Source organism: Electrophorus electricus, chromosome 19 (genome assembly GCF_013358815.1).
Source record: "Electrophorus electricus isolate fEleEle1 chromosome 19, fEleEle1.pri, whole genome shotgun sequence".
Classification (NCBI taxonomy): domain Eukaryota; kingdom Metazoa; phylum Chordata; class Actinopteri; order Gymnotiformes; family Gymnotidae; genus Electrophorus; species Electrophorus electricus.
Window position 1 is genome coordinate 13,392,543 of NC_049553.1, and position 22,606 is coordinate 13,415,148.

Below are 22,606 nucleotides of genomic sequence, written 5' to 3' on the forward strand. Positions count from 1 at the left end.
TCTCGATGCTTGTCTTCCATGAGACTTAAAGCACGGTGCGTCGAGCTGAGCTGCACTTGAGGTTCAAAGTACTCGAGGTATGGATCAGGCTTATTAATCAATCATTCAGTCGATCATTTAATCGGTTTACATGCATGCCGGTAATATACTGCATTATCAATCTAATAAGGAGCTTCAGTGTGTCAGCCTGCCCTGTTATGCAAGTGAACTCCACAGGCTCTGGCCAGAACCAACCCCGTCGTCCCAACCTAGTTCTGCGTAAGGAGTCAGGTCTCTATTGTCTAATCAAACAGTTCATCACCCAGTCACGTGTGATTATTCAGATGAAGGATCTGGGCGGGTGGTCCTGATTAAGCCAGCCCCCCTACTTCCTGCTGAACTGAAAGGACGTGACTCAGTGCCTGTAACAAGTCCAATTTGCTATATCCAGGATATCCCCCAATCAAAGGCCGCACTCCATTTCCTTTCCTGGTTTCGTGGTGTGAGGAAACGTGAAGTCAAGTGGCGGCTGAGGTACGTACGTGTGCAGTGTGCGTGGAGTTACGGACGTGTGCCGTGTGTGTGGAGGTACGTACAGATGCAGCGTGGGTAGTGGTAGTAGCCGTGGGCGCAGTGGTCGCAGTTCTCACCGCTGTACTGGGCTTTACACACACAGCGTCCAGACCCCACCTCACAGCCGGCTGTAGTCCTGCTGTCACACCTACACGCTGGTGTCAAGAAGCACACACACGTGAGCACACGTGAGCACACGTGCAAGTGCATACACACAGGCAGACACACACACCTGCATAAAAACAAATGTCAACTTTTCTGTGTGAAATCCATGAATAATTCTTATTAAATTAACCATCAGTAACGAACACCAAAATACCAGTCATGCGTGTAAGTATTCATGCTTTCTGAGACATTTCTGCAGGCAGAACTAATCCCCACAGCGCCGTGATTACAGATGGTCAGTGAGAGATTTAAAGCACTACTACTGAACAGTCAAACCAAACAGGGCATTTTGCAGCAGCCAACGTGCATGAAGGCTTCTGCTATTCTCAACTGTACTAAAAACTCATTGAACAAAAACAGCTGTCATTTGGTCTCATTCGGGCAAATCCGCTGTATATGTTTAAGTTCTATATGTATACGGACCCTCTCTAGTATAAATTGTGGAACTTTAATTAAAAAAGCTTATCATTTAAACAAATGTAAAATAAATTTCCTTTCAGATGAAACTTGAGGATTTGTCCAGAACTCAACCTTTTGTTTTGCAGGGTCTGGTAATGTCTGCTAGCCAGTGCATTCCCTGGCGTGCTATCACACTTGAGAAGATCACCACCCCTTGGAGCTATTTACAACCCCGAAACCCCACGTTTAGCGAGGGAAGACGATCTTCTCTCGTCTGTTCCTTAACATGCCACAGCGCACAATGAGCTATTAGCGCACGAGTGTTTACAGCACAGACAGAAGCATCAGCAGGTTGTAAATCTGTGCGTGTTTGTACTGGGTGCCTGAGGGAGAAACGCCTGATGAGCACCAGAACACACAGTGCTCTTCCATGTTTTATTTTCTTAAGCAGAAACACACACGAGCTACTGCGTCAAAACATGCTTGTACGGAAATCCCCTCAAAAACAACTCGTCCTGGAGAATATTCTGGAAGGGACTTGATCGGGTCTGAGTGCGTGTACGCTAACTAAACGGAAGAGGCCCTTTTTCACGCTGGACGAATGCGGCCTTGCCCCGGCAGAGTGTGTAGGAGGGCAGAAGGGAAGGCAGAGCAGGGATACGTACGTGCGCAGCCCGTGGGCGACTCCGGCGGCACCCCGTGCGGCCTGTAGAAGCCTGGTGCGCACACCTCACAGTTCAGACCCGCTGTGTGGTGCTGAACACAAACCGGATACGGATTTACCAAGCGGGACAAGGCTGGACGAGCTGAATCAGCTGTGTGACGTGCGTGTGTGTGACTCCTACCTGGCAGTTCAGACACACTCCTCCACCGTCATACCTGCCGTATACGTTCAAGCTCGCTCGTCTGCCTGCCACGTCGGCGTCGTAGTAACAGTCGGTGGCATGCGAGTGGCACTGGCAAGCTGTTGGGGGGGGGAACCCGCAGGCGAACACACACACACACACATCCAGACAGGCACACACACACACACACACACACACACACACACACACATCCAGACAGGCACACACACACACACACACACACATCCAGACAGGCACACACACACACACACACATACACGCTCATACAGGACCTTCTTTTAAAAAAAAAAAATTGCAAAGGCAGTAGTTGTTTCCAGATGGAGGATATCACCAGATGCCAAGATGCCAAGGCCAACAAGCCTGTGCCACCCCAGTTCCAAACCCTGATTGGCCCAGCCTGTGAGTTTCAACATGTCATGGCAGAATCCCAGATCTAGTGGCTCCAGACGCTGGCCGTCCAGGATGCAACACACACCGCATGTGCCCCGTCGTGTCAAAACCAGTGTGTTAGTGCAGAAAAAGCGCCAACATGCTCGGTGCGGAGGTACTCTAGACACTTCCGGAGGCAGTGCGCTCTCGCTCGGCCGTAAGCCGAGACGGAGCATGAATAAGGGGGAAGGTAAGCTAATCAGGGGACCAGAGGCACTGGGATCACAACCACCACAGCACGAACACGCATCGTCAGAGATTAGAATCAGTGCAAAACCGACAAACTGTCAACCCGTACAAAAAGACAGGAAGGAAGGTCCTACAGGCTAGTGCAGGAAAAGAGAGCCCCACAAGATGGTGTCAGAGCAGGCCTGTGACGGGACTGAGCTGGGTAATTCACTCCCACATCTCCCAGGCAAAGGGCCAGCACACTCCCCGTCATGGGAACGACTCTGCCATTCAAACCTGGGGCCTTCTGCTGTTCCTCGGAGGAAGGCACCACCAAGATGTCTGCGCGAGACTAAGACGTGGGGGACGCCTGCAGCTCGGTCTGCTTTCGTTCTTCAGCTGACTAAGGGTGTTTTTCAAAAATAGAGCAAGCAAGGGACTTTGCTATTGGCCAGTTCTGATGTCTCTTCGCCTCTGGTCAGTCGGCTAGGCAGTCCTTCACTGGGAAACAGCCTCAAGGTGTAGACCACGCAAGCAAAATAAGGCTTTAAACCATTCAATCCAACCCTTTCTATGTGTCACCTTTAGGCTAAGTAAGTGGAATTATGTCAAAAGGAAATCATAAATCTCAGTGACGTGTCATGAGTGGGGAGGAAAGCCTTCTCTGAACTTACGCTCACACTCGTTGGGATTCTGTGCAGTCGCTGGGCGCCATGGTTTCTGGTGGTATCCAGGGCAACAACGGTCACATGATTCTCCACAGGTGTTGTGCTGACACTCACACTGGAGTCTGGGGAGCAGGCAAACATTTCTGCTTCAGAGCAGATGAAGCAACGTAGCCATAATCACATAATATGATCACCTTCTGGGTTTGGCCTACCTATTACCTGAAGATCAAAAAACAGATCACAGCTTGCTACACACCCACACTCACCCACATGCACACACCCACCCACACCCACACCTATACACACACCCAGACACACCCACACAGTACGCCAGTGCATGCAATTACTCACTGTGTAGGCTTGGCTGGCACACGTGCGCCACACACCTGGGCATGACCATGGCACACACACCGTCCCCCCACACTGATGTCTTTGATGCTGTAGTAATACTGCAAGGGGAGAAGAGCTGCTCGTAAAAACCTTTCTCCTTTAGACCAGGCAGCGCCATCAGTTCTGGGCAAGCAGACGGAGGAAAAGTGGGTCATCGTCCATGCTTGAGGACGCGCGAGGGTGCGTGAGGACGCGTGAGGGTGTGTGAGGACGCGTGAGGGTGTGTGAGGGTGTGTGAGGGTGCGTGAGGACGTGTGAGGACGCGTGAGGATGTATGAGGACGCGTGAGGGTGTGTGAGGGTCTGTGAGGACGCATGAGGGTGTGTGAGGGTGCGTGAGGACGCGTGAGGACGCGTGAGGGTGTGTGAGGGTGTGTGAGGACGCGTGAGGGTGTGTGAGGGTGCGTGAGGGTCTGTGAGGACGCGTGAGGATGTGTGAGGACACGTGAAGGTGCGTGAGGGTGTGTGAGGGTGTGTACGCTCCCCTCTCTGTATGATCGAAATGTCCCCACGGTGATAGTAAAACACGACCGTTCGACTGTATGTGTAATTTCTCTGGAGAAAAAAGCACATTTGTGTAAATGATTACAGAAGCATGCCATAGCTCAGACACAACAGCCCCTAGGCTCTCCTGACACACGCTCCACCCGCTAGCTCACGCCACAGTAGATGAGTAATCGGCACACAGGGGCTCAGTCACTCCATCAGGACAGGCACCTCAAGCAGCCTGGCAGACCCCCCAGCCCACCACGGCACAGACTGGGCCTACTGGTCCCTAGTACAGGACAGTCTTCCTCTGCAGGTACGTGTAGGAACCATCTGCTCAGGCCACAGCTCTCAGATCCATTCACTGAGAACTGCACACCCTTCCCAGGTGTGACCTAACACCTGTGACTCAGCTAAGCAGCGTCTGCTAGCCAGCAGGTCAGCGTAGGACGAGTTCTGGCCTACGTGCCGTGGCTCTAGCCATACAGGCTGGAGACGAAGGCTCTTAGGGACCAGCCATTATTACCCAGCAGGCAGCTGGCACGGGGCCCTAAATGATGGCATGCACATTAGGAATGGGCAGAACGTGGAGGCGGATGAGGCAGTGCCAGTAAACAGAGAAATAGCACCCAGGAGGGAACCACTTCACATCTGCCCTCTTGACACACACACACACACACACACACTGCAGGTCACTCAGGTGAGGAACGGAGCAGACAAATATTGGACCAATGTGATTGTTCCAAAAGACCCAAAGAGCCAGTTTCAGTCAGTGGAAATGGTGATCTCTAAAGAGGCTGGTGCTCACGGTGAGGCTTGTTCTATGTCTTGGGCTTTTGATGTTCCCCCTATATAAATCTGATCCAGTGAGTCTAGTTAAACGCTCTTTTTCCTGGAGCTGCACTCACATGGGCACGTTCGCTAAGGCTGACAACTTTCCATAAGCAGCCTCTGAGTGACGTAGTGGCACACTGCGCACCCATCAGCTGACGAGCTGACGGATCAGCCCAGGATTAGACCGGGGTTTGCCTTAATCACAGCTGCAAGGCTAGCGCCATGAGACAGGGCTGCGCTCGGGGCACGGGGGTACAACGCTCATGAGGGTTTCCTGCAAAGGGGGACCTGGAATGTCTAATTACCTCGGCGCTAATTACAGTAGAGTAGAGTCCCTGCCTTCTCTAGCTAGGACTCATAACCAGATGTGGCTCTGTCTGTCCTACCGAGATCAATGACACATGCTTTAAACCTTTAACGAACACTTCCCTCATTCATTCACAGAGTGCTGTCGATACACGGATAATTAACATTAGTATTAGCATTACTATCACAACTAACAGTTCATTTTGAATTGATTGGAAATACCACCTGATCTGATAAACATGAGACAATCTATAGTTGTGGTCGGGACTCACTGACATCATCTTTCTCAAAAAGTATGCTAAAAAAAAGCAAAAAAACTTCACTGAGGTTTTTATGTAGCCGTGTCAAAAACAATGGCCAATCATGTTCAAATTTGCAACAGCGTGCAAGACGGGGTAAAGAAAATAGCTCTAAAAGGAAGAAAGCTTGAAACATGTTCACTTTATGTCATTAAAAGTATTCCAAAAAAGCAGAATATTGGGTCTGGAATCTACTAAAAGCAGACCTGTTTATTCATATCATAATCACATGCTTTGATCGTCAGTCAGCACTGACGCCTAAATGAGAGCTCTCTGATGCTCATTTTACAATTACTAATTTCATAGCTAATTTCGTGTGAGTTGTGGCCCTGTGCTAGCGGTTGCCTCTAGCGCTCTGGGTGGCTGACTCAGACGGTTCGTCACAGCGCCGGGGCTGCCTGTGGGTGCTCACCCGGCGGGTCACCGTAGGGTCACGCTGGGCCTTGGAGATCAGGTGCCCCAGGAGGGTGCTGGTCCGTAGGAAATGCAGACGGATGTTGGTTGCCTTGGTGAACTCCTGCAGGGCCGGGGAGTGGGTGAAGTTCTTCGACCCCGGACGGCCGTTCACAAGCGAAACAACGACCTGAAAATGATGACAAAGGTGTTATTAAGCCTATCAGCATGAAGAACCCATCCTCCAGTCTCAAGATGAGGCCCATAAGCAACTGAAAGAGACAAAATGCAAGACCTCCTACTGGAAATCAGCTACATTTGGGCTTCACGCACTGACAACACACTTCCTTGTTCTTTCCTCAGAGACGTTTTCAGAACCTGTCAGACTCTGACAAGCTGGAGACTCACCTCTCCATTCTCCAGTGGCAAGATACGGGAGTATTCTGTAGTGCAGATCTGGTCGTCATCGCGAAGGATTCGACCATTGGCTTGCCTGCCAAACTTTTCTATGCAGTCCTGTTTTGAATCTGCAGGGAATCAATCAGATGAATGGTTCTGGTGACAGCACTTAGGAATATAAGCGCCCAAACACCTATATATGTGGTGACTTCAAACTCTAGGATAAATCCTGGCAATGACTCAAACCCACACACACACACACACACACACACACACACACACACACACCTCACAATCATTTCTAAGGTGCAACATTCATCACAGAGGTGCACTAGGGCTACACTACAAGCACAGTAGCCAGGTTACATTAAGGTTACACTTGAAAAGTTCCATTACGGTAGGAGATACTGTCAGGTATATTATGAGTAATGTGTGTAAATCCAAAGAAATCACAACAGATTAAAAAGAGCCAGTAGTAAGGAGTACAACATCACATACAAACCTCTTACAGATAAATCCCGACTCACGTGATACAGGTGAGTATCAACTTACGTGCAAAATACTGCCAGGGCACGAAGCTCCTCCCGTGATCCACAGAGTGCTCCAGAATCCAAAGATCCGGGCGTGGTGAGTTGGCGAATTTAATGATGATGTATGCCACATGGAACAGCTAATGCGTAAACAAAGACATGTCTGTAGGTTGCCAAGTTCTGAATGCAATAATCAATCTCCTTTTATTGTCTTCAGCTGTTAAGCAAACCAAAATCATCCAACCCTGCTGCGCTTAAAAAGACGCCAATTCAGTGCAGCTTACTTTTTCTACAGATGCAAAAAAAGACGTCCACCTACTGACAAATAGTAGAAACATTTTCTTCTTATTGCTCTTAATAGTATTAATAGTATTACATAGTATTACATCTTGCTCCTTTGACAATATTAATTGTAATCAGTATAAAATTTAGAGCCCCAGGGCACAGAGACTCACTGTTTGTGATTTTTATAAGGTCACTAGACAAATAAATGCTTTTTTTTTTTTTTTTTGCACAGGTCTAAATGTTGTTCACACTTGTGCACTAAGAGTGATGGTATGTGCAGGGCTGGGTGCTTGTGTGGCTGAGACCACGCATATGATCACACTGTTGACTCTGCAGATGAAGATGTGGTGTGTGAGCAGGCTTGTCAGACATGCACAGATTCCTGGCATGGTGTCACATAGCAGACCCCACCAATCCCATCCAACCCCCTGACCTCAGACCCCCCCAACCCCTTGATCTCAAACCCCCGAATCCCACCCAACTCCCTGATCTCGGTCCCCCCAATCCCACCCAAACTCCTGATCTCGGACCCCCTCAATCCCGCCCAGTCCCCAACCTATTATTCTCCAGAGCCCACAGCCTCAGCCAAACTATGACTCTCCAGACCCCATCAACCGCTGACAGTGAAGAATGTACAGACATTTTAAAAATGCTAAATAAAACAGTGCAATGAACTTCAGATAGATTCTCTTGAAGCTGCTCGGTAATGAGAAATCCTAACTCTCAATGCGCATAAAAATCTGAAATACCAGATCACGTGCTAAAACATCAATGCCAAAGAAACAGCTACTGTTCTGTACCTGTTCACCTCTTTACCTGGGAGAAGTTCCTGTGACTGGTTCACCAGTAATCTGGGCACCAACTATGCAACCACAACCAGCACAAATCTCCACTTACTTCATAAATCCACAACACTCACATGTTTTGCTTTCAAATTACTATAAATGTAAAACCACATTTTATCACATTCCTTTGCCATTTATCTTATATTGTCCCTTCAAAACATGACTAAGGTTCGGCAGACCACATAGGTACTTTTATGTGATATAAGTACCCAATTTAAACAGTGTTAGTAATCAGAAGGTTGCTGGTTCAATCCCCACCACTAGCAAGTTGCCACTGTTGGGCCCCTGAGCAAGACCCTTAACCCTCAACTGCTCAAATTATACCCAGCCATGATTATAAGTCGCTTTGGATAAAATCATCAGCTAAATGCCAGAAAATGTAAATGTAAACATGCGGTTCAAAACATTTGATAAGGCAAGTTTCATGAATTATTTTCCAGAACAATTGTGTTCTCCTTAGTAGTTCAGTCCTGTTTGTGGCAAAATGACCATAAAGAGAGTGACAAATGACTCACGCACACACTCGTGCATTTGTGCCCTAACATGCGCTGCATAAATGAAGCAGGGTTACTGGCCACATCTTTGAAACCCTCGCCGTCTTAAACCAGGCCTTCCTGTAATGTGGTAACACACCAGCATCCTCCATCAGGTCCCAACCCACCAAGAACATGGAAAGTCAAGTAGCCCTCCAGATAACTCCTGTTCCAAGCACTCCCTTCACCATGACATGGCAGGGGTCAGTCAAATTTAAAACATTTAGGCCAAAAATCAGCGACAAAGATCCTCAGCGCTCGACCTTAAGCATTCCTGATCCACGGCATCAAACATTCCTGAGCGTGACTATCATTCATCATAACGATCTCCTCACATCAACGCTGCTTCTCTCATGTACAGACGGTATCAAACTTTCGCGAGCTGGACTATCATTCAACTTAAACATTTTCTCATGCACTCACATCTGATTTTAACAGAAATAATGGATTGTAACAAGTTCTGTTTTTATTTGAGAAAATGTCATGACATTAAATTCATCTTTTTAAAAAAGTATTTCTAAGAGCTCTTTTTCATTGTACATGTCCGTGGTTGTTCCTTTTCAAATGTTTTGGTTTAAAAACATACACAAATAATATAATAAAGGACTTGAAATTTGAAATGTTTTTATATCTATTACTTATGCTATGTATTAGTATAAGTTTGCATTTTAAGTTCAAACTATAAAGAAAAACATAAACTTAAAAATTCATATTAAAAGTAAATAGTATTATTATTACAAATCACAATTAGTATGCCACAATATAACAGCCCTTTAACAAGGATTAAGTCTAGACCAAGTTTTTCTCAGCTCAGTCCTCAGGACCAATCAGATGATCCACACCTTCGCTCCCCAGCTCCCAGTACACCTGTAACAGGTGTTCAGTGTTCTTAAAGGTTTGGTTCACGTGTGCTTGGAGCACAGATGTGGACCGTCTGACCTAGACCAAGCTGGACCACAGATCTTCGTCTGAAGAAGTCAAACGCTGCACAGTTTAGTGAGTCCCCCTGCATTTCCACAGCACATTCATGTGCTGAAATTCAAGAGTTATTTTCATGTGTTGAATGAGAGAATGTAGAGGAAACCTGATACCCAAGTAACCACTGAACACGTGCCCTGCTCAGGGCTGAAGTGGGAGGCTATTTTAACCATCCGTATATGTGTGAGCTCAGGGAGAAAAAATGCCCCGCAGACGAACAATCGTCTGACGTTACTGCAGCCTGAGCGTCAGACAGTTGGAACTTATGGCTGGAGTCAGAAAGGCAGCCGAATGAGGTGCATGAACCCAATGAGAGCGGCATTAGTGCCTCTGGGAAAGGCAGGTGTGGGCTAGACGAGCAGGGAAACATAGCCTGCTTCTCTAGGAGCTTCCAATGAATAGAAAAGGCAACAGGCAATGAAAATGTTTGTTATAAACAATAGAGTAATTATGTATTTACTAGGAAATGCCTTTACTGAGCTGATATGAAGCTTTTCCTCTGGACGAATGCAAATGTGACTACGTGATTAAAACAATGGGAAAATGCATCATGTCACAAATGAGTCTTGGCCTTTCTCTTCCAATTCCCAAATGCATAATTTGATCAGATAACCCATGTCTGAACTGGTCACCGGAGTTCAGTGGGAATAGCAAGCACACACACTTCTACTGTGCTCATATATCAGTGCTTCTGCGCCAGTGGCAGTAATGTATGCGTCAATGCTTACATCATAGTCCTTTCTGTCGCCTGCCGATAGGCCCATGTCCCAGTGGGCGTTACTGGCAGCCTGGAAAAGGCTGCTGCTATTTGATGCTAGATCCCTAACAACTTTCCAGGCTACACTCTGAGTTCCCAGGCTGAGTACAGTGTGGATCCCAAGCTAAAGCCAGCTTGTTAGCAGGTACATACTGAATTCATGAAATCTCCAAATAAGTGGCTCATTGAGATGGTTTGAATTGATCAAAATCAGTACCACTGTAACTTACCATATACCATGCAAACTATCAGTAGAATCTTTTGATTTTCAGCACAAGACAACAATGTCAAGTATTTCATGCAATACACCAGCTGGAGATTCAGGGACACAGTAACACTGAGCACTGGTACAACACGATGAATGAGTGAAAGGTGAGGAAAAAAAACACCATCCTCTAATTGAGATACGAGTCTTATAATGCCTGTTGTGCAACCCCCTCATTCGACTGGAGTGATTCGGGGGAACACTGAGGCTGTCTGGAAGGTCATTTGGAACAGGATCGCCCATCTCTGCTCTTGCCAGGTTGAGGCCCAGCACAGTTTGTTTCCCCTGCTTTGGAGGGTGTGGTACTGCAGGAAAATCTCCCAACCCCACATAACACTGGCCCTCCAGGACTGGAGAAGGGAACCCCTGCCTACAAAGGAAAAAACAATCCTTCATTTAAGACGAGCTAGTTCCTTAAAGGAAAGATCTCATCTATTTTTCACCAGTATGCTCTTACCCAAATGGTATGCAACTGATAGAGACTTAACTCAGTCCCAGCCATTGCCTCAGTGGCAAAGCCCCCAGTGCTGGATTAATGTTTACAGTGCTGGATTAATTTTTACAGTGCTGGATTAACTCTTACAGTGGAAATGAATAAGGAAGGATTTCACTGGACTTCAGTCTCTTATTTGTCATAGACTGAGAATGAAGTAGGCCAAGACTTGGGGCAAAATTTGGCTTGAGACAGTTCCAATATGTTAATCATCTGAAAATGAGAATGCACAACTCAAGGGATACTCAAACACTCCACCACCGATTAGTCTCTGGACGAACCAACACATCTCACATTTTGAGGACATGAGAAACTTTCTTTTTTAATTGTGTTAGTATGTGGCCACGACGCCAGCAGCGGTAGACCCAGAGCGGCCCGCGCTGACCTGCAATAGGCCGCTGCAGTGCTTCATGGAGTCCTTCAGGAAACGCCCTGAACAATGCGCTGCTCAGAGCTCAGTGGGAGTGCTGACACACGGCCAGGAAACGCAGAGCCAAGCTTACCAGCCAGTAATGCCGCGTAATCAGGGACGGCCACGAGACGCAATTTAGTCTGGCAGAAGTGCTGAATTTCTTTGCCAGTGAGCAAAGAATGAGAAAAAGGGGAAAAAAGGTGTTTTTTGACATTGACATTGACATTGTCCCCAGCTTCTGTCTTAAAGGATGCTTTGTCATTTCTGCCAAATTCCAGTGTGGTTCACTCTGGCCAAGTATGAAGAAGGGTACAGACTGACACCCATCACGCCGATTGTTGGAGCAGTGTGAGTGCAGTGTACAGGAGCTCAGTGAGAGACTCCTGGCGGCACTCCTGCTGGGAAACGTGTAAAGGATGAGTCTGTATTTGGGTGATCTGAGGCGGGCAGGCCGGCCTGTGCCAGATCTGAACATGCAGGGCTCCACCTCGTCTCTCTGCGCAGAGACTCTCTGAGTCCCCATTTCTCTAGAAATAGATGCCGGCATGCACTTTTAACGACCCATATGCACAGAGACTATTTTTGCGAGCATGAGTTCGGCTGCCTGATAAGCACCTGATCTTTTAACAGGTGTGCGGCACGCTTCATGCCTGCCTCTGTGTGCTCGAATGTGTGTGAGCGTCTGTTTGTGTGTGTGTGTATGTGTGTGTGCAAAACAGAAAGCAGCACAAAGAAAATGCAAATGTCAGAGAAAGACAAAGAGCAAGAGACAGACATAAAGTACCAAAATAAGGAAAAGATTCAATAAGCTCTTTGCCGCGAGATGTGTTTTATAAGAACAGCATCAGTCATAAATAAAAGACCTATTTTTCACTGGAAGACAGCAGGAGGCACTGGTCATAAAACAGGTTAAGAATAAAATAAACCTCATCTTCACCACGCACAGAGTGACTCTGCCTCAGGGGCATTACAAAACATATCAGACACAAGCACCGTATATAGACACCCACATCATATACAGTAAAACTATCGCTCATTGCTTGAGTTCATCCTGTTATGACTCTTTTCCCATATCAGGGTCATTATGGCTGTTCTCCTTAGGGATCTCCAGTGTGGGGAAAAAAATATCCTGTTGTATTTTTACATGCCTTATTATCTGAAGGCACTAAAAGAAGTAGCATGTTAGTCCAGGCACTTCCCACAGTTGCCTGGGGCTGGAAGGAGCCACGGCCTACGCAGGAACGAGGCAGGGGCTTGGACTAACCCAGCGCTCTATAAAAAGAAGCTACTTATGGGGTTTCTGTTTGGTGCCAACCCCTGACCACAGACAAAACGCGTCTCACAACAGATCAGCACCCGCTTAATCTGGGGGATTAGCATCCCTTATCCTGGAATCCATCCTTCTGCTTTTTTTACTCTGGTTTGTTGCTGTTGACTGCATGTTTTCACAGCTCCATATGTGCCTGAATGAACAGATGCACATGTCAAAGCAGGAGCAGGAAGGCCAGCCAGCACCCATCAATCTCCAACATAACCAACTCCAGCACAGCAACCCAACAATCTCTAGACTAGAAACACGCTTGTGTTTATGTATTACTTTGTTTTAGACATTATATACCCAAAACATTTTAAATAACAATAATAATAATAATAATAATAAAACAATAATTATGCGATTATATTAAGGATCTTAAAACGATCTTTGTAGTCCCCAATCCTGCACAAAGGCCTCTTGCCTGTACATGCAAGGTTTATTTTTTAAACTCAATAATTTCATTAGGCGCAGACACTATAAAACTCCTTGTATGTGTACAGTTAGAGACTACTGCTGATTTGCTGACAGGCCCAATTTGTGTTAGCCAGTTCTAACTGTCCGTCACGGGTCAGTCCTGTGCACAGGTCTGCCGGTGGCTGGATATTTCACTGCTGTGTTTACAGACTGCGACTCAAATCTTATCTGGTCAGCAGAAACGGATAAACCGTGCAGATGGATGGGCTTCAGTCTAGAACTGTACAGTGCACCTGTAAAACAGGTACGCCTTATAAAGAAGCCAGCGGGTACAGGTGCAAGGTAGGTGTTTCCAATGGGTGGTGAGTGTATGTACTTTCCTCTGCCACGCTGCACACAAAGCAAAGGTGTCATTGTACTTAAACCGGCACTGACCATCAAGAGCAACAACCGGGCGACTCACGGCATACCTACCTGGCCCAAATCCAGGGTGACATTGACCTCGTTGTACGCCAGGCCCCTGGAGAGAGGTGGACTCTGCCACCAACGTTCGGTGCCGTCGATGGCGTGGGTCACGGGGTGGGCTTTGTCTGGGTTGTTAGCATTGCAGAGGTCACAGAACTGGCCCTGCGAAAACGGCACACAACTCTTAGGCCCTGCTTCCAACACTCCGCTTTACACTGCTGGCTGCACATGGACAAAAGGAGGAACATTCTCCGAGGAGGAGTCTTATCCAAGATCCATTTTTGCTTGGATTATCCTTTTAACGAACGAAGCTAGATGACCAGAGGGAACATACACTTTTCTTATTCTTCGTACTCAGACATGCTAATACAATGTAAAATCTTCTTTAGCTGTTACTGTTTTATCTGAGACTAGACTTTGGTTTAAACGGTCCCTTTCTGTATTCCTGTAATTGCAAAAGTGAAGAAGAACTCATGCATTTTTTTAGCTGAAATCAGAAGAAAACTCATTAACACAAACCATATTGACTTTCAACCACTTTGCTGTCTTTTGTGTGTTGGTCGGTTAATGTAGTGTCGTTCTTTATGTTTTAAATTTAGTTCGTCATTATGTTAATAAACAGTTCATCTGTGCGTCCTGCCTCACCTCCCAACGTCACACAGGTATTCCAGTGGCTCGTGTTTAGCAGAAGGATGAAATACACAGTGAGATGTAACTGCAAAGTAAAAGTTCACCGATGCCTAACCTACACCCTCTTGCTTATAGATACTGCAAATAGTAATTATTGTGATTTATGAAATGTGCTCAAGTATCCATATCCTGTGTCTGTGTGTGCAATTCAGCACGCAGCTGTCTTCTAGTTCAGGTTCAAAAAGATTTAAACACGAATTCATATCCAAAACTGCCACAGGTCGTTCGCCCCCCCGGGGGGCAGTCCCAGTCTCCTCTGGCACTCTGGAGTCTAGTGTCAAGCACTCTGGCGTTCAGGTGCATTTCGGGGGAAGTGATACAATAGAGATGTTTATGTGTTGATGAAATGAAGCAGGTAAACTCTGTCACTTGTCCAAACCTGAAGGCGCTGGGAAGCGCAAAAGACGCAGTAGTGAGGAAAACCAGCCCATAAACACAGTAGAAATGAACTAATCGGTTAATCGCGTGACATAACAGCCAACAGAAACACCATCACTGACCAGCACCACTGCAAGCTGGACTTTTGAATCCACAGCTGGTGATAGCAATGGTTTAATGACTAATTAGAATTATTTTTCAGTCTCTTACAGGAAATATCTAATGGTGGCCCAAGACTTTTGCACAGTACTGTATAAGTTAATCAAATACCTCCACCGGGCTGCAGGTCTCATTTTGGTGTTCATTCTCTTTGTGTGAAGTCACCACCAGCCAAACCTGACATCAAAAACAAGCCACGATGGCCTCGTGCACTGTGGTAATAAACGATCTTCAGCGCGCGCACTTATTTTTCATAACCAACTACTACAGATACAAGCAACTGCACAGCTAAATGAGGCTTGCATAGATCTAACCTATAGGCTTGAGGTAACTGCGTTATTGCGTAATCTGCATGTTAAAGCTGTAAGCAAAAGCAGAGTCTACAGGTCAAGTCCAAACCTCCACGTCGGACTCGCCCATGCAGGTGGATGTCTTCCAGTAGGGAGCGCGACATGACAGCGCACTGAACTTTACTTTCCTCAACCCCCTGGTTTAAGAGTTTCAGCGATGGACTACACCCTTCATTAAACGTTTCGAGTGTAAATGATCGATCTCTCGTATTACACTGCACGCACAAGGGCAGTTTGGTCAGTACCGGACCGTCTTTCCGTGTGTTGTGAAACTTCAGCAGTGTGGAGAGACTGCAGGTGTGGGTCCAGTAGTGCGCTGACCTGTATAGTCTGACTCGGTAGTCCGACAGCTGGTCCTCCGACAAGTTTACAGAAGAGGTCCGATCTCGGTGTTCCGCTTTGGTCCTCGCCGCATGTGGCACTCGCGGAGACCCGCGAGCCTTCGGCCAGGTTGAAGTACGGGGGGCTCAGATTAAATCTCGAAATGTCATTTGCAGAAAGCTGCGCGCTCAGTACAACACAAACGGGCAAACAGGCCAACACTAGCAGCGCCGTGGAGCGGAGCGCGCCCCGGCTCCGTGCCATTCTCCTTCTCCCGGTGTTTTACCTCGTGCACAAACTCCCGCATATCCGACCCATGGCAGCGGTCACGCGCTGAACGTTTTAAACACGGCACTCCTGTTTTAAGGCGAGAAGGTCTCGTGGAGTCTGACGCGCCTGTGTCGGGAGGTCTCGAGCGCCCACTGCTTACACCACTTCCTCTTTAGTGAGGGCGCGTGTGCCAGGACAGAGTTCATTACGGATGTAATAGAAAGCTGTGGAGAAAAGCGCGGGAGTCTTTATAAAGTTATGCAGAAGAGCACTTTTCGGAGTAGTTACAGAAGTAGGGTGCGGAATCTAGAAGTATTTGGTATGCGGTGTTTATTGTATTTTAAAGCAAATCTTAATTATAAGACTATTAACAATATATTTAGAACAATGCAGGGCACATAGACACGCACATGTCGTGTAGTAAGTTCGGGCAGAAAGTGGGTTGTTTTGTTTGTTTGTTTACTTGTTTGTTTTGCGTTTGACATCGTTATAATTACACACCTCACATACGCCAGCTTGTACCCATGGCACTTTGCCTGTGCTCATTAAAGAGGTCCAAACGTGTTGGTCAGGTCTGAGCAGTGAACCTGCTTTCACAGATAAGATGGTATTCTTAAAATATCTTTCCTTCTCCATATTTCCTCTTTCTGTCCTCTTTCTCGGGTTTGCCTTTCTTTACCTTTGTGTAATTCGCTTTTCATTTGGCATTCCAGCAGTTATTGGACATAGCACAGGAAAAGCGTCTGTCACACCCATTCTTATGCCTTTACACTGGCTTCCAATATCTTCCTGTAACCAGTACAAACCATTGCTCATGACCTTTAAGGTCCTCTATGGATGTTCTCCCTCCGCTCTCCCTGTACGTCCCATTCCCAATACCTCTCTACGTACACTTAGATCCTCTTACATGGAGTGCTTTCCTATCTCCAAGGTTGGGCTGTGCACCACGTCCAGCAGATCTTTAAGTGTCTTAGATCTTTAGAAATGTAACACATTATTGTGATTGCTGTTCTTGTTGTGTGTGTGTTTGTGTTTTATTAAAATCTCTAGTATTTTTGTAACAAAATAATTCTATCTTGTACTGCTTTGTTTAGTTATTTTTGGGTTTACAATTGCAGTGCATTGTTGACTGTTTACAAATTGCCAGTCAGTTGATTCTGGAGTATCTGATTTCATTTATTTATTCTGATTTTTCAGCCTTCCAGTGGAACACATAGACAGTGTTTTGTTGCTCTAGAGTCACATCTAGAGTTAGCTTTCGCATGTGTTGTGACGCAAAGCTAGTTCTCCCCCCATGCCTTTTACCAGCAACTATGTGGGGTGTCACAACACCAGAATAACAGATCTCGGGTATTTCCAGTATGACATGCAGTTAATAACATTTTGAGCACTGTTTTTAGGATTATCTTAACAATGCTTTGGTCCCCCTGTATTAAGAGACTGTTTCCTCATTGGTCCTTTCTCAGAATTAAAAGAGAAAAACTACTTTCCAAGTTATTTAGAAATCAATTTAAATCAAAGTCTCCTGCAGATTGAGGCCACTGTGTTAGTGCTGCAACCCCTATTCCAGAACTCCACCTAATATCTACACATTACCCCTACTTCTGAACTCCACCTTATATCTACACATTACCCCTACTTCTGAACTCCACCTTATATCTACACATTACCCCTACTTCTGAACTCCACCTTATATCTACACATTACCCCTACTTCTGAACTCCACCTTATATCTGACCACAGTTATATTAGGCTATCCCCTAGGCTTACTATATTATTTGTGAAATTCATTATTAGTGTTTATTATATTTAACTGATTAGTATTTTCTAAAGTATCTAGTGGAGTTTAAAGAAATAAAACCTACTCAAAATAAGGTAAAAGGAGAGTAAACCATACTACAGCATAAAGTTTTATTGTATGGTAGTGGATCAAGTACTACTTTAAACAATCTCCTTTTCTGCTCCAGTGGTCATAACTCTGCTGTGCTTTTGGAGAGATTTGACTGGAAACAGGGAAACACTAAACAAAAAAAAAACCTGATTAAATGTTGGTACTTCGCTGACATCTGCTGGAGAACACCAGCAAATGACAAACTGTAAAACTCTAGCTCCTCTGCTTAAAACTAACTACTGCCCAAGCTACGGGCACCCAAGCCCGTGGAAGAAGGAGCTATCTGAATATTTCTTGTAAGAAAGCAAAGCGCTCACAGAGACTGATATGAGCCACATGACTTTCCAGTGATTAGATGATGACGCGTTCCCACCTCAGCAGGACTGCAGTCACCCAGTTCTGATCATACATGCAACAGCACTGCGCTCATAAGCTCTGGGAAACCGGACGGAACACCGTCCACGATAACGTCATCAAACACACAGAAAACAAAAACTGCTTTGCAGAGAGCGTCTTGCTTCTGTAAGTGATCGTGTCAAAGTTTCCCGGTTAAGACCAGACTCTTAATGAGGTTAAAACAGGTGTTCCACTGGGACTGGGACTAGGACAGCGAGATGCCATCAGTGTGGTAAGAGTCAAAGAGTCAAGAGAAGCGGGTGGTCTCAAACGCCCCCCACACACTCGGAAAACAAGGTGTGATTTTCCTGCTAGCTAGGTGATTTACCTTGACAGACACTGGAACCTATGGACCGGATAAACACTGAGGCCCTCGAACATAGGAACCAATTACGGATGCAGAATGAATGCTATGAGAGCTTTCAGAAAACACACATAAGAGTATGGGGGCATGTGGGTGGGAAGAAACAGAGAAAATCAATGCACTGCCAAGGCAGACGAAGTGCATCTCAGTTCTTTTGCACACAGCCCTCTAATGTGGAATTGATTCGCTTAGCTCCGAATGTGCCGAAAACGACTCGCATTTAACGCATCTCAGCGTGCGAGGGGATAAGAGGTGCGCACAGGGGGCGCGTGCTCCCCGGGACGCGCGTTTACGTAAGACGCGCTTTCGGCTTGCACCTGATCAGGAGTAGCCGAGAGCAGAGAGTCTGTTGCCAGGTAACAAAGCAAAAGAAAAATACTAAAACCACTCTCATCAACGCTGAGGTGAGATGCAGTCAGGAATGACATAAGCGTCCTTCGGTGCGGCAATCAAGGCTCGGAGGCCTTATGGGCTATCCTGGTGACTTCCGTCAGAATCGGTATTTCTGAAGAAAAAAAAAACAAAGAAATAACACTCTGTCAGGAGGAAATCTTCCTCTGCGGCATCCTATAATCAGTGCCACTCAACTCCTCTATTCACTGGACGTCAGATACAATCATATATTTCTTTCCTATAGCTGCCTCTTTGTTGTGCGATTAACGAGCCTCTTCATCAAGGCCGATCGCGTCCTGGGCCGCTGGCCGTTAGGTGTTTAGTTCACCCTTCACCAGGGCTGGGCCCCGCGAAGCGCGGTCACGGCGCCGCCGAGAACGCGGCCTCGGCTCGGCTCGGCTCGGCTCGGTTCGGTTCGACTCTGCTCCCCGCATCCGGCCAGCCCGGAGGCCCCGAGACGGCGCGCGGGAGCAAAACCTGCCCTCAGGACGCAACAGGCTTCCTGTGGGAGAGCGCGCGCCATTGTGCAGCAACTCTTTTGCAGAAATTCGAGTGGGTTCGGTTGCCATGGAAACAACTGTTGAGATCGAAATGTTTGTTAAAAAAAACAAAAAAAAAAACCGAAATGAACAAAAATGGTTAGAATAACATCTTTTGGCTTTAGCGGAGACAGGGGAGGGGCTGTTATATAATGGTGTGCATCCATGACCCAGCTTGGAGGGGACTGAGGAACAAGAGGCTCTGAGATCAGATCTACCAAAGTCTATATTAGGTCCAACTGACACGGCACTGAACGACCTTTAATCATCTCCGGTGCAGGTCTCTGTGAGACCTCCGGCAGACAGGAACACTGGTCTGAGGCACTGGTCTGCTGTAGATACACACCAAATATCATCCATGAAGCACCACCCGGCGGTCCCTAAAGGGCGTATTTCAAATGTTTTATTCAGTAACATTAAAGTGAATTTCTATATTGGAAATAATGCAGATATGGCAGACATTATAATTTCTCTGTTGCCAAATAGGAACATTAAGCCTCATAACTGTGCTGTGATTTTAGAGCTCAGAAAGCATCCCAAGGTCCTAATTGATAAGTAAGTATCATTTCATGCAGCATCTAACCTGCTAGCCTTTGGTAGGCCATTTCCTAAAGCTGCTTTTTGATAGTGTGGCCAATAGGCAAAAGAAAGAGTGATTGTAATGAGGCCTATTGCTCATTTATCGACCCCATTTACCCCATCACCACCATCACCACCGTGAAAAGGTCCTGCAGTCTGTATGAGTGTCACATGGTAGGCAGTCTTTTATGCCAGTAGTGTACAGATACACCTGCATGGTGAGTATTACAACTAACAGCACGATGGCAGAGCTGTGGGGAGGTGGGGTACGCTGACCGTCTCTTTCCCCGGTACGTTTACTGAGCCTTTACTAAATACTGAGACAGGGGAAATGAATCTTTCTCATGCCAACATTAGATTGAAAAAAAATTATCACTTGTTTTTCCAGAGATGTGTTGTTTGGGGGTGGCCATAAGTAGCTTCTTCCCATCTGTGCTTCAGGAAGCTATGCGGAAAGATTTATGCACAAACAATCAGCATTTTTCAAAGGTTGCTATAAACATCCTTCGAATGCACGACGAGAGTCACGAGCTGTCGGTGTCTTTGCAGCTGCTCCAGAACGGTCGTCTCCCTGGACAGCCCAGCCGGGCCGTTTCCGAAGCCAAAAGCTACGGTGGTTGTCTTTATCTGGGTTATTCCATATGCCACGGGCACACCCACCAGACGGTAAAGGATCCGTGAGCCGGCTCAGACGGTCATACGCCACATAGAGGCTGTTAATCGTGCAGGTAGCTTCATCAGTCATTTCTTCAACTCACTGCTGCTCACCAAATTGGTGTTGGAAGTGTAACGTGCAGTCAGCTTTGTTTGAAAGTGGTCATTGGTTTGCTGCTCCTGAGGAACAAAGAACATAGTAGTTCTTGAGATTTCTGATTGGCTGAGGGAAAACAGACTCAATGAAATTATCCTTTTTATCTAAACAATGTTATTGGTATCAATTCTGTATTATACAATTCACAACTACTAGAGTCAATCAAATTATCTTCTGCATCTTAACAACACTGTTGTGTTTTTAATTCTTGTCGTTAAAATGGTACGTTACTCTCGGTAAGCTTGGAGATGTTTAGCACTGTTTTGCTAATTTTGGGGTAGAGGCCAAAATGAAGAAGTCCAAGATGATATTTGCATATTCAGTTTAAATAGAAAAGACCAAGGAATAAATAGATCGATTTGGGAAATCTCTTAAAGCAGTATCCAGGAAGCTGTTTTTATTTAAAGAGTTTTATCTTTACGTAGATGAATATTCTTATTACCAGTTTTTTCTCCTTTTTTAGATGAGCAGAGTTGCAGGGCCACCTCCCCCCTCTGTGCCTTCTCTCCTAAAGGGGAGCAGTCTTAAGAACTATTTCATGATCTATTTTTTGACATATTATATTTGCACAGTGACCTGGATAGGAAATATTCATGAAACTGTCATCATGAATGGTGGCGGTGATGCTCTGGAATTCAGTCCAATCTGTCACTATGCCTCTGTGTTGCATGCAGGTGACTGACTTACACACGGTGCAGGAGGAATTTATATATCCTCAAAAAAAGAGAAATAAATTAAATCTGAATCAAAGTTACCGGGGGGTAGTGAGGTAGTGAGGACCAAAGTACAGCCGGTTATGAGGCTCTCGTTACCCCGACTAGTAATCGCCATGACCACAAACCTGACGCTCAGAGGTTGAACCCACAGGGCTCAACACTGGCAACCAGGAGCTCATTCTGAGATGGAAGATGCTTTTCATTTAATCACTGGTGTCTGGCGACAACAGAAATATGGGAGGAGCCAGTGTCTAAAATAAAGCCAGAGCCAATCCAAATTCAGAAAAATGAAACTGCTCACTTCCTATAGACTGTGTACATAGGCAAGCCAATGCAAGATGTTAACTTATCCAAAAACTATCAAATGCCAAACCAAATACTACAAAAATAATAAGTAAAATATGTATGACATAAATATAGAACATTAGACAATAGAACCATTATTGGTTATCTGAAGTTTGGGTATCACAAATTCAATGTATTTGCAATAGGTTCCATTTAATTGGTAATTTATTACTGAATAGTTATTTGCTAGCTTGATCTTGGTCTCCTTTGTTTATTTACAGCTCACTTCTTTAATTAAAGCTGAAATAATGCTGTAATAACATGAAAGAACTGAGCATCGCGTGACCATTTCTAAGCATTGTTTTGTTAATGGAAGCTTCTCCGTCACTGGCCTGCGCCTCGTGCCATGCCAGGTGCGCGGCCCTTTTGGTTCTTCTGGCTGCGTCTGTGTTCGAGCGTGCGAAACTGCAGCCGCCCAGCCAAACAATCCCTGGAGGCGGATTTGCTGTTTTTGCCCGTTTACATGAGTATGATTCATAAGCACGCATGAAGCCTGCTATGGGAAATGCAATTGTGTAACATGACTGAAGCGATGTGCCTGCTCCATTGAACATTGAACATCCCTGCGTCGAAGCTGGCTGGGTTTTCCTTCATTCAAGCGTTCTTCCTTGGGATGGTACCACGGTAATCCGCTGCCCTGGCGGGTGGGAGACGTGGGGTCATGCTCGGCCTGGTTTTTGGACTCTAACAACAGCATGTGCCCTTGGGTTTCGGTGGGACTCGGAGGTTGGGGGGGAGGCGTCTGGCTCTGTGCTGGGG

At 46.2% G+C, this 22,606-nt stretch overlaps 1 protein-coding gene across 1 annotated transcript in view; it reads right to left on the reverse strand.

The window, feature by feature from the left end:
- Window positions 1–15,958, reverse strand: part of si:ch211-241e1.3 (laminin subunit alpha-3) — a 64,383-nt gene extending 48,425 nt beyond the window's left edge. The window contains exons 1-10 of the mRNA XM_035536635.1: window positions 15,544–15,958; window positions 13,655–13,807; window positions 6,906–7,023; window positions 6,363–6,481; window positions 5,974–6,144; window positions 3,599–3,696; window positions 3,254–3,369; window positions 1,962–2,080; window positions 1,782–1,872; window positions 576–707 (exon numbers count right to left, since the gene is read on the reverse strand). Of these exons, the coding sequence (XP_035392528.1) occupies window positions 576–707; window positions 1,782–1,872; window positions 1,962–2,080; window positions 3,254–3,369; window positions 3,599–3,696; window positions 5,974–6,144; window positions 6,363–6,481; window positions 6,906–7,023; window positions 13,655–13,807; window positions 15,544–15,807 (1,381 nt within the window). The 5' untranslated portion in view covers window positions 15,808–15,958. The remainder of the gene's footprint in view (window positions 1–575; window positions 708–1,781; window positions 1,873–1,961; window positions 2,081–3,253; window positions 3,370–3,598; window positions 3,697–5,973; window positions 6,145–6,362; window positions 6,482–6,905; window positions 7,024–13,654; window positions 13,808–15,543) is intronic.
- Between the last annotated feature and the right edge of the window lie 6,648 nt (window positions 15,959–22,606).